At 31.1% G+C, this 18,419-nt stretch overlaps 1 protein-coding gene across 3 annotated transcripts in view; it reads left to right on the top strand.

Annotated features, from left to right (window-relative positions):
• Positions 1–1,175: 1,175 nt before the first annotated feature.
• Positions 1,176–18,419, top strand: part of LOC145134040 (two-component response regulator ORR26-like) — a 53,679-nt gene continuing 36,435 nt past the window's right edge. For 2 of the 3 annotated variants that reach the window (XM_079068967.1, XM_079068966.1), the window contains exons 1-4: positions 1,637–1,844; positions 14,360–14,509; positions 14,643–15,053; positions 15,148–15,224. In XM_079068967.1, the coding sequence (XP_078925093.1) occupies positions 1,697–1,844; positions 14,360–14,509; positions 14,643–15,053; positions 15,148–15,224 (786 nt within the window). In that variant the 5' untranslated portion in view covers positions 1,637–1,696. Of the gene's footprint in view, positions 1,253–1,636; positions 1,845–14,359; positions 14,510–14,642; positions 15,054–15,147; positions 15,225–18,419 lie in introns of those variants that run through there. The other variant, XM_079068965.1, reaches the window with a different exon arrangement.

Below are 18,419 nucleotides of genomic sequence, written 5' to 3'. Positions count from 1 at the left end.
TACATGTTATATATGCTTATTGTATGTGATTCTTGATATATATATGCTAGATGAACGATTTATACATGTTTTATGTGATTTAAACTGTATATGTATTTTATACCTATAAATATATTGGGTAACGATGGGTAGATGAATGATGAGAGATGAAAGATGATATAAATGATGAAAGGTGAAAGATGATGAGAAGCCTTGACTATAAAGTTGATCAAGTCATCTAGCAGAGTATAGATGACAACCACAGACTATTCTAGACAGTTAGTGGAACGCTAGCAGGCTCGCATCCTGTAGGTGTTTGTGAACAACATGTTCACCAGATATACTCTAAAAACCCTGGCAACTATGAACTTAGTGCCTTACAAATAAACATTGACAGTTGTGCCTAATAGATAACATCAGCAACTATGGACTTAGTGCATGTTGGATAAACCCTGACAACGATGGACTTTGTGTCTATTCCTTAGGACAATCCTTAGGAATAAATAAATGATGAATATATGATTCTTAGGGTAGATTCTTAAGAATAAAGAAGATAATGGGGATGAGAAATTAGGTTAACTGTTTGATGATTAAACATAATAATTTTATTATTATGGGTTGAAAACCCTATGTAATCACCAGGTTTCTCAACCTAACCCACTCAGTTTTTTGTATCACAGGTGGCTATATGAAAGATACATTCTGCTGAGAGATTCAAGGAGTATTACGCCATTAGTTTAATTACTGTAAGGCTTGTAATATTTCGTTATGTTTATGTTTCTGTATTGACGATGACATCCCGATATTTTAAATAAAAATACATTTCTTCGGAAATGCTTTTTTAACATTTTTATCATGTTTTCTGGGAACAAATTCCGCAATACTATTTTTCAAAAAGGATACCCTAACTTTTAAATAAGTATAAATAAAATTTTTAAAATGACCGTGAATTTGGAGATATTAACAGTGTAATCTTCACTTTCTCACTAAACACGCTTCTCGCATCCATCAACTTTTTCATTCACATCACATTTTGCATTCAAATCACATTTCTCACTCAAATTTGCTTTTACATTCACATCATATATACACCTTAAAAGTAATTTGACTTATCAAAATATACACCTTAAAAGTAATTTGACTTATCAAAAATTACATAAAGTTAAGAGGAGTGGGTGACAAAAAATTGGGCATTTGCTTGGATGACATACAAAGACTACTCTCAAAGGTGGCATGAAAAAAAAACATTGTCAAATGACATTGTTGTGCCGAGGTGAGAAAAATGGGAGAGGAGAGAGAGTGTGAGTGTAAATGGTTGTTATTTTATTTTTAATTTTTTTGTAGTTTTTTTTATTTTGATACATTCTATAAAAATAGCTTATCATTTATATTGTATGGACAAAATAACATGATAAGATGATATGAAAGCATGACATGATATTCTTCATTCCCTTGAGCCAAGTAAAAGTTGTAGACTTGTTGTTTTGATAATTAACCATTTTCTATTTATTGTGTGACTTTTATTGGTGATAAATAATATTCAACTAATAAAGTTGAATGCACTTAATTAATGATCAATTTTCATAAATCGTAAAATGTTGAATTCACTATTTAAGCTTTAAATGTCTCGTAAACCATAAAAATCTTTAAATTTCATCATATACACCACCTGTCCTAACCTTCTTTTTCTTTCTCAGTCTCCTAAAAAGTTCTTACGATGATGGTGCATGGTGAATTTTCTCAAAACTCTGGATCCAAGGATGAACATACAGTCTTCACCAAACCAATCAAAGTAATGGTTGTTGACAACAACAAGAGGTTTCTTTGTGTCGTGGCTAAGGTTCTTAACTACTTATCCTTTAAAGGTAATATTGTAACTTGATATCTTTTATTTAATATTAAATTGATTGTTTTCATTATATCGAAAAAATACAATAGTTATGAATATTAATAAGAGTAAAAAAACAAATCTACGTTAGAATTTATCCGAAAAATATGCAGCTTTTAAAAAGAAAATCAATAATAACCATAAATTTTGCACACTCACTTTGAAATGGATATCGGCGGAATCGGTCTTTCATTTAACATTAAATATTTAACCAATTTTTTTGTAAAATACTTTTTCAACCGATACGGTTTTAAGTTTTAACGATATAAAGATCTTCTTCTTTTTTTTTATGTGAAAATGATATTTTGAGGATTCTTTTAGCACAAAAAAAAAAACATCAAAAAAATATTTTTTTCGTAAAAAACTTATGACTTTCGTAAAAATATGAATAATTTCGTATGTCAAACCTAGGATTTTATGAGAACTTTTAAACTACGAAATATTATATTGACCTTGTTCTAGAGATTTCACCAATTAAAAAGTAATTTTGAGATTGAAATATATGGTTATTTGTAGAAAACTTTAAATATTTGGAAAAACACAATATTTTTTTTTTATTATATTTATAATTTTCTCTTGATTTTATTTCCAAATATACCTTAAGTAATAAAATAGTTATTGCACAAAAAAAATATACTTAACAATCAAATACTTTTGAGATTATATCACTCTAAAAGAACTAATAAGTCTTTATATAAATGTATAAGTATATATATATATATATATATATATATATATATATATATATATATATATATATATATATATATATATATATATATATATATATATATATAGAGAGAGAGAGAGAGAGATGTAGGTTCAAATGTTTTTCACATCTATTTTGTGTTAGAATGCACCAATACGATTTTAGTATTAATTATATGTATATTAAATGTTATCCATACTTATAACTCATTTTTATGGAAACCAATTAAATTCGTCATTAATGTCAACAATAATATTCTTTCATAATGAATTCATATCTAGAAGAATGAGAGTGTATTATAGTACAATACACTCTCGTTCTTCATATTCCATGCAACTTTGTTGTATTTTAAGTGAGTGACTCCTGAAACAAAATTCGAACTCATATATAAAAACCTAAATGCGAATTTATTCTGAAAGAATGTTATTGCTGACATTAATGACGGATTTAATTAGTTTCCATAAAAAAGAATTATAATTATGGACATCATTTAATATACATATAATTATGGAAATCATTTAATATCTATATTTATTTAATTCAATAATTATTTAATTTACTAAATTCTTATTGATGCATTATAGCACACAATAAATGTAAGAAACAAAATAACCTAACCCTATATATATATATATATATATATATATATATATATATATATATATATATATATATATATATATATATATATGGTTTGATGAATATGTGGTTGTCATATGTACTTGTTATTAGATATAAAACCATTAAAATAGCAGTATTGTTACAATAATTCAACAAATATATATTAATCCACTAACATTGAATGAAAATTTTCAATAACCAAAAAAGTATTTAATCCATACGATTGCAGATTGTAGGTAAACAAATAAATGCTATCATTAAAACTTTATGATTTTCTCGATTAAAACGAATTAAAAGTTTGTACTCTAATAATTTCGAAAATTTGTTGCAGTAAGTTCTATTACTAACTCATAAAGCTTTGATTCTTTGGAGAGGATCAAGATAGGATGGACAAAGAAATCACATAACCAAAACATAATATTTTGGATAAGTAATTTTGGATATTTTTAAAAGAAAACTACATCATTTTGAATGGTTTTATATGTAATGTTTTATACATGATAGTCATATATTCATTTATATATATATATATATATATATATATATATATATAGATATCACCAAGAGACTTAAACGTTCAACAACTTAGAAAGAAACACCTTATATATATATATATATATATATATATATATATATATATATATATATAGATATCACCAAGAGACTTAAACGTTCAACAACTTAGAAAGAAACACCTTTACAAAGACCTCATGCAACTACCCTAAGGGTCCTTTAGTAGAAAAAACAAGTGTACACAATTTATTCTCATCCACATTAGTAAAATAAATGTACTGATATTGTGTAAAACATAAATAAATATTCTCATTTACATTAGTAAAATAATTTCTAAAATCTTGAAAACAAAGATAAAATAATAACAATAAATATGATAAATGTGAAAATGTTTAACTGATATTGATTTGATAAATTAATTTATTAAGTTATTACTAAATTGTACAGAGCAAACCTGCAAATATACGAAAGTCAAGTGGGCAAAGTGTGAAACCAAAGAGTATAAGGCCGAAACATGGCAATTTATGAAAGTGCATGGACCAAAACTACATATATAAGATACTCTTGCAGCCAAAGTTTGAAACCAAAAACTCTACTGATGAAAAATTCAAATATAAAAACAATTGTGGTCAAAGCTTAAAACCTACAAAGTAAGGGACTAAATCAGCCAAAATCTCAAATGTAAAACTCACCCACAAAATATGAGACTAAATTGCAAAAATCTCAAATTTTTTTGGCCAAAATATCAAATGCAAAACTCACCAAAATAAGGGACTAAATTGACAAAATCTCAAATGTTTGTGGCCAAAATCTCAAATGTAAATTTTACTGTTCATTTTCAGTTTTAAATTAGATATGTATATAATTCTAAAATATCAAATGTTTGTGGCCAAAATCTCTATCCTTCTCATCTCATCTGTCTCTTGCTTTATCTTCTACTCTTCTTCTCATACTCTTTCATAGCATAGCCTCTTCTCAGACTCATCTTATACTTTATACATACTCTATCTTTTTACTATCTCTTTCCAATCCCTTACTTTTATCCCATATCATACTATGTTTTTTCTTCTCATATTCGATGCATGTTCTTTCTCTGCTCTTTACTCGTCTCTTACTCTTAGCATGCATGTCTCACTCTCTGCTTACTCTTCGTCTCTCTATTCTCAACTCTAATGCCTCAACATTCTATTTTCATCTAGATCCAACGGTCTCATCTCATACTATAGTCTCACCAATCTTCTAAGTTAAACAACATTCCACTAACATTATTAATTTCACTCATCCGGACTTACTCCCCTCTTTTATGATCTCCCGTGGATCCTTAATCATTATCCTTCTCTTGAATCTCTCACAAATTCCTTACCCTTAATCCTTAATCATTATCCTTCTCCATTACCTTGTTCCACTCACAAAACCTTTCATATTATTATCTTTTCTTATCATACACTATGTAACTCTCGCAAGAATCATCTATCAACATTTACGAAGGAATCATCATCTCTTTTCCTCACAGGGAACATAATTTCGTTCCGAAAGGAACCATACTCTTATTCCTAAAGGAATAATCTTTCTGGGAGGGTATTTCTAGCTCTTGATGATTTAAAAGGAAGAGACTTAAACTAAAAAACCTACTTTTTTTAGCATTGTACTTTAAATAATTAAGTTATTAGATTATAACTTGGTAGATTTAGCGTCTTATGATTTATTTTTATTTTAAATATTATATTATATTTTTTATTTTACGTTAAATATTATATTATATTTTTATTTTATTATATTATAATATTTTTCTATTATATTATAACATTTTTCTTCAAATATTAAATTTTTTCCGAGTGAAATTTAAAAATCAAGTGAATAATAATTTTTCATTAAGTACTTTCCAAAACACATCATATATATCATAATTTCTAAGCACGTCATATATCATTTTCTAAACATATTAAGCATTTTCTAAACATATGTAAGCATTTTCCTTAACAATTAAGTACTTAATAATTAATAATTAAGTACTTATTAACACGAAACAATAACATAAACACATCATATAACATTTCTAAACATATTAAGCATTTATAAACATATCAAGCATTTTCCTTAATAATTAAGCATGTAAAACTAGAAACATCTAATATTGATTAAGCAATTTCCAATTAAGCATATTAACAAAAATCACTGGGTTTTAAGGAGTAATTAGAACCTAAGAGGTATCAAGAGGAAGTCGTTGGTCGAAGGTGGCAGTCGATGGCCTTAGGGCTGGGAAACAACTGAGAAAGGGGTGATGTGGGTGGCTTACATCTTCGGAACAACACAGGTTGTTGATGTGGGTGTAAGACGTCGTAGAATAGGATTCAAGAGTTCTAATACATCACATTCTCCTTCACTGTAAAATCCAATGGGAATTGTCGTTGAGGAATAAATCGGTGGTGAATGATGAATACTAGTGGTATGTGGAGGTTGAGGCTACCTGGTGCGCCAATGGTTGTCATCGCCGACATATTAGTCGAAAGCTAGCCGAAGAGAATCGTTAGAGCGTAAAGGAGAGATTAATGGTCGTGATATCAAAAAGAGAGCTGGAAAATGCCTTCATGTGCGTTAGGCATTAACGACAACATTTTAATGACATTAAACATGACAATTCAGTGTATTAGGAGCAATTCCTGAATAAATTGGAGGGAGCATTTCCCGATTCTTTTTTCGAGGGCTTTAGCGAGGCGCAACCGCCACTAAATGAGTCATCGCTATTTCATGTTGACCAGGGCCGGTATTCTCAAAGCTCCAGGATGAACAAGAAAAAATGGGGCCCTTATCTTTATTATAATTTTTTATTTTTAAATAAAAATATATAATGTATAAAATTGGGCCCTATGCAGCTGCCCACTTTGCCCCCCACCCCACTCAATGCCCCCCATGATCTTGACGTACAATAACACCATCCAGTGGATCAAATAATGGAACTAACGGCCTAGATTTAACCTTGGATTGTCACATGTATCACCGACAAGGACTCTTTAGACGAGGGATTTAGCGGTGACATAATTCGTGTTCAGCCTGATGTCGTCGCTAAAGGAGGCATCATTAAAGGCTATATTTCTTGTTGTGATTTGAGAGAGGTCCGACATTACCAAAATATAGTTGGTCATGTTGTACTTTGTTAATGAAATGTATCAATATAGTGGAATGGATATTAAGAAACTACAATTTGGGCATCTAGTCAAATAATGAGATGAATTATCCTCATCACCTAATTGCTCCTACTTGACCCTATTGTGTTTTGTTGGGTTGAATGGCATAAAGAATTATTGAGACCATGTTAAGTTGGGGGTTAAGTTACAAGCATATATACACCTAATAATTAATGAGGATAAATTAAAGCTTAATGTTGGAATATATTAAACATAGATCCAACCATAAACTACTCAGGTTGGATTTAATCTACCATCATATGGACCCTAATTAAAGCATAAACCTCATGTTATTGGGCCAAATCTTGATTCAAAGTATGAGTGGAAAAAAATGATTTTAATAACTCCAAAATTGAGCTTAAACTCCTACACTACCACCTGACCAAAACTACTTATATTTTCTAACATTGGAAAACGAAAGGACTAATGAGCCATAATTACCTCAAAATCTGCATGATATTAAGCGGAATCCGTACTATAAACCAGGTTGGATCTTAAAACCTCCTCAAGGTGAGCTTGATTAAGATACAATAATTATCTGTTGGTTTTTTATATCCAATGTTATATCAACATGATAATTATGATCGTCCTTAGTTATCAAACAAGAAGTAGACCCCCTCTATTGAAAACCTCTTGAGCCCTTATTCATTACATTCACACAATTCCTAAAATCTTACTATTACTAATGAGATAATCAAAATGGTAGAATACACATCTATTATTACCCGGTTTTATGATATCATGTAGTAACCTACACCAAAAACATCATGAACATCCTCCACTGACTCTATTTGACCAAATTACATTATAATCAATCCTAACCACATTTGAATTTTTTATGCATATTATCAAATAACAAGGACTTGAAAGATACACCGCTATACATTATCAAATTATCAGGTTTTTTGTAATAGAAAAATAGTTTCCAAAAACAAATAAAAGGACAAGTTCGTTTAATATCATACTTATATATAGTTTTTCCTTCAAGAAAGCACGAATATAAATAAAATGAGAAAAACATAGACATTGCTTAATCTTGATTTGTGCAACCGTAGCATCCAATTTAATGTCCTCAACTTGTCAACTTAGTCTTGATGCGTATTTGGACCTCAAATACGACTCTTGCAGCAGAACAAAGAACACCTGAATCAAAGACAAGAACAAGTAATGAAAAAGGATAGATTTGAAGTCTAAACTATACTATAGTTTTAATTTTCGGTGAAAACAAACCAAGACCTATTGGTTTGAGTTCGAGATAAAGATCACGAGGCGTGTCCGAACCAAGACTAGATTTGAATTGTATGCAACAATTCGATAAGATGAACAAGTTCAAATGTTTATAAGCTTCAATCAACTACTTCCTTACAATTTATAGAACTTGGCTTTTATAGCCTTACAAAAGATAACAGAAAAATAAGTCAAAAGACACCTAAATATTATGCCATTTAATGGATTATTTAACACACTAAAGATTATTTAATAGAACTAAAAAACGGCTTCAACATTGAAATTGACTTTTTAGCTCCCGAGGGGTGACCTTTCCAAGGTGACTCTTAGAATTCTGAGTCTCCGCGTTCGCATCCTAACTCCACGGACTGGAAGTCGCTTTCGCATCCAAGTTTCGCTTCGCATTCAGACTCCTCTTCGCTACGAGCCACAAGTGAATGAAAACGACATCACAACAAACATCAAATGAATGCAACCAGGTGCGATTGATCGCAACCAGTCGCAATGGACTGCAACCACCAACAGTGAAACTTGGTTCGCAACCATCCCATTTGCAATGAGTCAGTTGGTTCGACTCAAATGTTCTCTGATTGTGTGGACCCATTCGCAACGTCTCACATCCAACCATTAGTCGCATTCTTTCGCCTTGCAATGAGTCAAATGGTTTGACTCCAATGTGCTCTGATTGCTTAGACCTATTCGCAACGTCTCACATCCAACCACTAGTCGCATTATTGGGGTTTAAGTTACAAGCATATATACAACTAATAATTAATGGGGATGAATTAAAGCTTAATGATGGAATATATTAAACATAGATCCAATCATAAACTACTTAGGTTGGATTTAATATACCATCATATAGACCCTAATTAAAGCATAAACCTCATGTCATTGGGCCAAATCTAGATTCAAAGTACGAGTGGAAAAAAATGATTTTAATAACTCCAAAATTGAGCTTAAACTCCTACACTACAACCTGACCAAAACTACTTATATTTTCTAACATTGGAACACAAAAGTACTAATGAACCATAGTTACCTCAAATTCTGCATGATATTAAGTGGAATTTGTACTCTAAAGCAGGTTAGATCTTAAAACCTCCTAAAGGTGAGCCTGATTAAGATACAATAATTATTTGTTGGTTTTTATATCCAATGTTATATTAACATGATAATTATGATCGTCTTTCATTATCAAACAAGAAGTTGACCCCCTTTATTGAAAACCTCTTGAGTCCTTATTCATTACATTCACACCATTCCTAAAATCTTACTATTACTAATGAGATGATCCAAATGGTAGAATACACATATATTATTACCTAGTTTATGATATCATGTAGTAACCTACACCAAAAACATCGTGAACATCCTCCACTGACTCTATTTGACCAAATTACATTATAATCAATCCCAACCACATTTGAATTTCTATGAATATTATAAAATAACAAGGACTTGAAAGATACACACCGTTATACATTATCAAAGTATAAGGCTTTTTGTAAAAGAAAAATAGTTTCCAAAACCAAATAAAAAGACAAGCTCATTTGAATTTCTGTGAATCTTGTTCCCCTGGTCCAACACATGCTTTTCGAGTAAGGTTGCGATTGGACCTTCCAGTTACAAAACTTGCTCCTCTTTCGCAACACGCACTTGAACTGTTTCCCATTGGTTCAACACCTGTTCCTTCTCTCTGGCTTGTTCAACCTTTTCTTCCATAATCTCTTCTTTAGTTTCTTCCTTCTTAGTGGCCATCCTTGAGAGACTTGGCTTCCTACCCTGTTGGTTTCACATCGACCTCACCTCAGCTACAGACATTGGTTTCAAAGTGACCTTCTTCCCTAAAACATCAGTTCATACTCATTGCTTCTCCCTCGGTGTATCACATCCATGTCATATTGTCATGTTCGTCCCAACAGAATGCGACATGCATCCATTGGAATTACATCACAAAGCACCTTATCCTCATAAGATCCCATCTTCAAACGCACCTGGACCTGCCTAGTCACCATCACCTCGTTTCCATCATCCAACCAATGCAATGAATATGGGTTTAGGTGGGATGTTGTCACCAAACTCAATTTTGACACCATTTCACTAGTTGCCACATTGGTACAACTACCCCATCGATAATCACGCAACAACCCTTTTCTCCCACCAGGCACTTCATATGAAAGATCTGGTCTCGCTGATCTGAATCAATGTGAATTATTTTGACTGATCACTGAGAAATCCCCTTTTTCTTTCTTGAACAATAACGTCGGCTCAACCACAACAAATCAACAACACCTCAACAAGAGTTCTCCTTTTTTTTCCTGAACAGTAACCTCAACAACAAAGATAAAACCTAACATGTAATTGTTTTTTGTTTTTTTTACAAGAACAGCAACGACAAATTAACAAAACCCCAAAGGAACTTGGGGATCTGATACCACAACTGATGTGTATTTGGACCTCAAATACGACTCTTGTAGTGGAACAAAGAACACTTGAATCAAAGAAATGAACAAGTAAAGAAAATGATAGATTTGAAGTCCAAACTAGACATATAGTTTGAATCTTCGATAAAAACAAACCAAGACCTATTGGTTTGAGTTCGAGATCAAAATTTGGAGGAAGATAATATTTGAATTGTACGCAACAATTCGATAAGATGAACACGAGTTCAAATGTTTATAAACTTCAATCAACTGCTTCCTTACAAATGATAGAACTTGGCTTTTGTAGCGTTACAAAAGATAAATAAAAATAAATCAAAAGACACCTAATTATTATGCCATTTAATGGCTTATTTAACATACTAAAGATTAATTAATAAAACTAAAGACAAACGGCTTCAGCATTGAAATTGACTTTTCAGCTCCCGAGCGTGACCTTTTTGAGGCGACTCTTAGAATTCTGAGACCCCGCATTCGCATCCTAACTCCCCGGACTGGAATTCGCTTTCGCATTCAAGTTCTGCTTTGCATCCAGCCACCTCTTCGCTACGAGCCACAAGTGAATGTGAACAACATCACAACAAACACCAAATGAATGCAACCAGATGCGATTGATCACAATCAATCATAACAACCAACAATGAAACTTGGTTCGCAACCATCCCATTCACAATGAGTCAGATGGTTCGACTCTAATGTGCTCCGATTGCTTGGACCCTATCACAACGTCTCACATCCAACCACCAGTCGCTTTCTTTTGCCTCTAATTGCAGTCATTTTACGACTTTCGCAACTAAAAGAAATGGGAACGAGTCACAATTTACCATTGTAATCACTTAAGATCGGGTTGGAACATGAACTTGGCTAATCACAATCCACGCACGTATTAATTCTCAAATTAGAAGTTCTAGGATAGACCTTTCCAATCAGTATACTATTGTTAATATTTAAACAAGGATTTTGACAATAGTCCACCCTTATTTAGTGTAAATAATATAAAATAATCAAAATTCGACAATAATATTATAAGAACTTCAATTTATAAGCACATCGACCACGTATCCACTTAGAACTAGGTGTCTAAGGCTCAATACAACCAAACCACACTTTTTCCTTTAAAGCTCAATAAATTTTTGATGGAAGTACAAGAAGTAAATTATATTATCAATAAAACCATCCTCATACTTAATGATCACATTTACAATCCTTTTTTGCTCTATAAGAGCCTCTAAGTTGGTTAAGGCATGTAAGCACGCTAGCTTCCAAATAAAAAATGCTTAATGTGTGGATTCGATACAAGGTGAATCTTGGGGTAGATAGATATGAACTCAACAAATCATGTTCACTGTTTCTCTTTCCCCCTGAACATTAAGATTCAATACAAGGTGAATCTTGGAGTATTTAGATATCCAATCAACATATCATGTCTGCCATTTCTTGTTCCCCTTTGAGAACATTCATCAATAAATACTTGTCAATATGTTACTTATTCTAGAACTTACATCTATTCTCCTTTCTTATTATTACCAATATGACATTCATTCACATTACTCGATCTATTACAACCATCATTAAAGGAATTTGATTTATCGAACTTTTCCACACACACAAAGATCATACATAAACGAAGCCAAATAGAATTTAAAGAAGCTATATAATTTTCAAATTAGCGACCATATTATAAATAGAGTTAGATGAAAACATAATATGGTAACTGAGAATCTATATTGTTAATGGATCCTATAAGGTCAGTTTCCTCATTGATATTTCTCCCTTATGTTTGTGTTAATAAGAATTTTAATGTAAAACAATCCATATGGAATAATAAAAGATTCGAACACAAAACATTAATTTCGTTTATTGATTGTAGAATGTTAATATTCACTCAAGAGTTTCAGATAAGGAAAAATATGAGTATACGTAATCATTTATGACAAAACTAGACAAAGTTGAATAATTCGTGGATTCCATAGTTGAAGAATATTTTTAGATAAACAACCTAGATAGATCAAGATGCCATAGATAACTTAGGCTGCTAGCTTTTCCAAGGCATGTTAAGCTGGTAGACAAGTAGGATGTTAGGTAACTTGAGCTGCCACCAAGCATACCTATATTCAACATGTTTTTTTAACAAGTAGGATGTTAGGTAACTTGGGTTGATCTTTAAGCTATCTATGGATGGAGTAGGACCACCTCCATAGGCTCTACCTTTTAGACCATACAATGGGTGTTGTATCTTGACCTTGTATGGGCCCACAACCCATTAACCTTGTATTCTTCATGTTTGAGAATAATCTTTCCTTATATACAACTATCTACTCTATGACAGCTAACTTGTGTTAAATCATCGTTTATTTCCCCATTATGCACTTCTGTTAATTCTTATTACATATAATGGTAAGTGAAACTAAAATCATGAATTCACATCAAAAACTTCAATTGAGAAAACATCTTCAAATGTTATTTTGATGAGGTAGTTGATAACGGATCCACCAATTTCTCTGCTTTCCCTCATGATTTAGAATTGACTTCCTACTATTGTCCCACCTAGCATAATTATTCACAATATTTAACCATATTTTTCATTTTATATTGTAAAATGTTGCCAATCTGCATCAACATAATCAAATTACACCCCTTAAAACGCTATAGTTCTATTGAATTTTCCTTTTACTCATTCTTTCTAAGAACTTTCCTCTATAGTATGTAATTCTTTAATTTAAGGGAGCCAACCTATGTTTTGTAAAAGAAGATTACCATCCTCATTGAATTACTAGTTAGCATCACTAAAAGATGATTCTTGAAAAGGGCCAACTTGGAGCACATGACTTCTAATAGTGGAAGACCTCAAAGATACATGGAAATTCCTATAATATTGATTGTTCTCCATGTGATTGAGTTGACCCTTGGACAACACTATAAAAAAACAATCACTTCATGTCTAATTTTCAACAATCACCATTCTTCTTACCCTTAACAACTAATTAGTGTTGAGGAAAATATAAATCGTGCCACATATATCAATATAATTATATCACTTTTCTTGATATCAAATAAATCATTTAATATATATTTTTTTAGTAGAGATTAATCATAATTATATCTATTTGAAGGCATCTTTGACCCGATACTATCATACTATATATCATGTCAACATACATTTTTTGGTGTAAAGTTACTTTGGCCCACTAAAATTTAATGTATGTAGTTTTGATCCCTCAAGTTTGAGTTTATATATTTCTAGGTTCTTTCTATTCTTTTAAATTTAAAATAATATACTTCTATTTAATTTATCTGTATTAAAACACCAAATTAGATTTTTGTAAACAAATGTCTTTTATTTATCTAAATAACTTATACATGTGGATTTTTTATTTGACAAAATGTTTGATTTGATAATATAACAATTATTTTAGGCTAATTGTACACAAATTATTTGTTTAATTGGTATATATGTTTAGTAATATAATTTATAACTTTATTTGAACAAAAATATATGCAAGATAATTTTATAAAAAAAATATATAGTATTTTGAAAAACTAAATAAGTTAGAAAAATGGAATATGCTTGGAGTACTAATGTTGGTGTAAAAATTAGAGTTAGAGGTGGCGATGAATCATTACCTCTATCATTTGTATACTATTTTTGGTACAAAAAATAATGTTATGGTTGAAGATGGTGTACGCATTATTTTCCTGATTTCAAATTTCTATTAGAATATTATCATATTTATTATAAAGATATACTAGTTTAGTTTTCATAATCTTCTTTGGTTTTATGTATTTGCTTTAGTCACACCTGTGGATCATGGTGGCACTGCCTTAGCAATACTATCCAAAAGGTCGGAAAAATTTGATCTTGTACTAATAGATAGTACCTTGAGTGATATCGATGCACATATGTTACTTAGAATAACAAGAAACATGAATCTGCAAGCAATCCGTGAGTTCAAGATTACACCCTTAATTTTACCTCTATAAATTTCTAGTCTAACGATCTCCCTCTGTGTTCATGTTTCTTAAAATTATTTTTTTCAAGATAAACGGATTTTGCTCATTCATATTCTTATTTTAAGTGATGTCCAAGGAAGATGATGATCAAACTCTGCTAAAAGCTTTGAAGGATGGAGCTTTACTTGTATTGAAGCGCCCCCTTACCGGTGACAGGATAAGGCTACTAAGACAACATGTCATCAGAAAGAGGATACAAAATCTTAACAACCCTAATATTATAGATAAGTTTCGCCGTGTAGAAAATCTTGGTATCCCTAACATCACATATAACTTTAGTCATGTACCAAATATTCGCAACGTTAATGTTGCAAACGCATTTCCTTGGGTCATGAAAAAAGAGCCAATCATGTATGATGGGGATGCGACAACATGTAAGAGTGTATGTAGTAAGAGGAAGAGTAAGATGCGCCTTGTATGGACTCCAGAACTGCATGAAAAGTTTATGGATGCTATTGGGCAATTGGGTGAAGGAAGTAAATATAATTCTTCATGTCAATACTCATTTTTTCATTAATAACTGCTTTTGATATCTTGTATTACTAAATAAATATTGTATTTCCATTGTAGGGTGTATTCCTAAGTTAATACATGAGCAGATGGGCGTACCTGGTATTACAAGAGCACAAGTTTCTAGTCATCTACAGGTTAGCTATTCAATCATATATACACCAATTTAATTCATTAAATGTTTGATTTTCTTTTTTAGATCTATATCACATGTTTAACGAGAATCTTGTATGGGCGTCTAGTATATCCTATCATTGTTTTGCCCCATACGAGTATTACAAGAACGACATGTGATGTTTATGGATCTATATCACATGTTTAACCATGTAACGAGACAAAGGTTCATCTCTTTCCTATGAGCACTTGGTATTAGTTAGTGTCATTGAGTGTAGTTCACCTATTGTAGAGAATCTTATAGGGAGTCAAGTATTTCCTATCATTTTTTCCCTATACTAGAGAAGTAGTTGGCTTGCATCCATCCAAGAGCTAACGGGACCGTTTAAAAACTCTTTAAAACAGACCATCAGCCCACTACTTGTATTCAATATCCTTTTCATTCTTCTCCTTTATATATATATATATATATATATATATATATATAACCCTTTACTTTCTAATTAGTTGGTTATACATAAAAATATTAAATAGCAATTATTTTATAATTTATGCTATTATAAATTCACAATTTTGAAATGAGAATAATATTGAAATGTTATGTCAAAATTTTTTAGCTTTATAAGAATGTTTTGTTATGTTAAATAATATAAAAGTTATTATTAAACGACTATATAAGTATGTGACCCATTCATAAACTTCTTAAATATTTTACATTTATGAATAGTAGGAAGAAGTTTATAAAATGTAAAAATATGTTGGTATTATTCACAAGACATTGTTATGAATAACAATAGAGATGCTTTCATACATGACATCTTTTTAAAATGATAGGTTAGTGATTTTCCAAACATTGTTTTGAGAGAGGTCATGTAGTTTATAAAGAGATTGCTATTAAGAGAAGTAATTTTTGGAGACATGGTTTATGATAAGAATCCCCAAAAAGTTTATGTAGGATTTCACTATAAACGGATCAAGGTATACCATACAAATCTCTCACCCCAATAATGATACAATGTTATGTAAAATGACACTATTGGCCTCTAACCTTACTAAGGACCTCCTTAAGGGTATTCTTAAATCATTTCCTTTTAATCATGTGATATGAATTATATATGAGTCTTACTTGGGTGATATCCTTCTTAAGTTTGTTACATGTGTTCTAATTGGGGGGGTAGCTTTGCTAAGTTATCATAGGCGTTACCCTTAAATTAGGGGTTGTATACCTTTTAATTTTGGCATCGTTTGGGGCCCGAGTAACTTAGCTTTTATCATACCTCCACATTTTTGTATGAAATATTATGAGGTTGTTGGTTATTTAGGGTCCTTCAAATTCGATAACATGATCAAATTTACATACTCATAGAAAGGGAGACATACGGGGATACAACTATACACCATAAGGTCGGCCAAGCCACTAAAACTATAATACATTCATACATACACAATAAGGGAACAAGACCATAGTCATAACAAGATGCCAAGATTGAATGTACCGAGTGAACATGAACTCATGAAGCTGAGAGGTTAGAAGTAGGGGTGTTTAAAATCAAATATCAAAAATATCGGATAGTGAACTTTGGTATCCGAAACCATATCCGAAGTTTTGGATATCTGAATTTTCGCTATCAGAGTTTTAGATATCCAAAAGTTAGATACAAATTTGAATACCAAAATTGGATATCCAGAATTCTTAGATTTTAGCCAACATTTACTATCAAAGTAATCAAACAACCGTTGTTAATCTTTTAACATAGAGAAAACATAAATCACACAACTAAAAACCTATTAAAATTTGATTCAAAACACACACTTAGCCTATTATTCACTAAATATTAACAAAAAAAGTTAAAAACAGTCACACATTATTCTTAATGTAGCTTAAAGATCCAGATGCTAAAACACTACCCATCAAAAACCAATAACATGTTCTAACTTGAAAAATAATTCAAGTTAAGTAACAATAATAACATCACCTAACACATATATGTATTATAACTACAGGAACCGTGAATTAGAAAAATAACATATGATGTTAAATAGCATAATCAGAAACTCTTACAAAAGAAAAAGAACCATGTATGTATAAACAAAATGTCACATTTACCGGATAATCCTAACCTAAAAAGCTATCTTCGTAAGATCCATTTTAAATAATAACACAAAATATATTTAAAAAATTAATAAAAATCATACTTTTAGATTTCGAGTATCTGAAATATCCAAAATTTATAAAAATCACTATAAGTATCCAAATCTTAAAAAGCATATATCCAAATTTTGGATATCCGAAAACCCGGATAATTTAGATCATATTTCAGATATTTAAGATTAGATTTTGGGACTTGGATATTTCTGAAGCCCTTTGGTTTGAAGGTCGTGTTGAAGATATCTTGTGTACTGTGATATGGAATAAATATTTAAGGATACTAATATGATCGAGAGCAACCATCTCACGAACAAAATGGATGTCTATCTCAATGTGTTTTGTGCTTAGTTGTTGATCTTGGTTGGTGGAAAGATATATCATACTGACAATATTACAATAAATGATTTTGGCCTTCAATAGGAGGGTTAGAGGCATCCATATTTTCTTGAGTACCAGATAGGTTGTGACATGGCTCGTAGTTGGACATGTAAGCATACTCAAGGATGTTAAGAACATATTTATGTTGATTGATGAACATGCAAAAGTAATTGTAATATAAAAATATTCCAAGACACTAATTTACATATCTGAGGTCAGTCATGGTAACATCTTTGCTAATAGAAGAAATGATATGTTGAAGTAGTGTTAGCGATGAGGTAGTGGTAACAATGTTTCCAACTTAATGCAAAAAGTATGCCATGGATAGACCATTTCGATAATGAAAAAAGATTAGTCGCATAGGCTCTAGAAGAACCAGGGTTGAGACAAAAATCGAGCAAACCTACGGGACCATGAACAAGGTGTTGTTTAAAGTCTTATAGAGATCTCCAAAGATGACAAGCATAGTCGGGTTATCGTGGATTATATGGAGGTTGGTATATGTATACAGTCTCTTGTAGATACGCATAAATGAATGCATTACTTATGTCTAGCTAATAGATTGGTCATTGAAGTGAGTTCGCGAGACAGAAGATTGTCTGAGTAGTATCCAGTTTAACTATCAAGCTAAAGATCTCAAAAAAATGGATACTCATTCATTATTTTTTTCCCATTATCCATTAGTTGATAT

This window comes from Lactuca virosa, chromosome 8 (genome assembly GCF_052849685.1).
Source record: "Lactuca virosa cultivar CGN04683 chromosome 8, Lactuca_virosa_CGN04683_v6, whole genome shotgun sequence".
Lineage (NCBI taxonomy): Eukaryota > Viridiplantae > Streptophyta > Magnoliopsida > Asterales > Asteraceae > Lactuca > Lactuca virosa.
The sequence above is the reverse complement of the archived record's forward strand: the minus strand, read 5'-3'. Positions and strand labels throughout refer to the sequence as shown.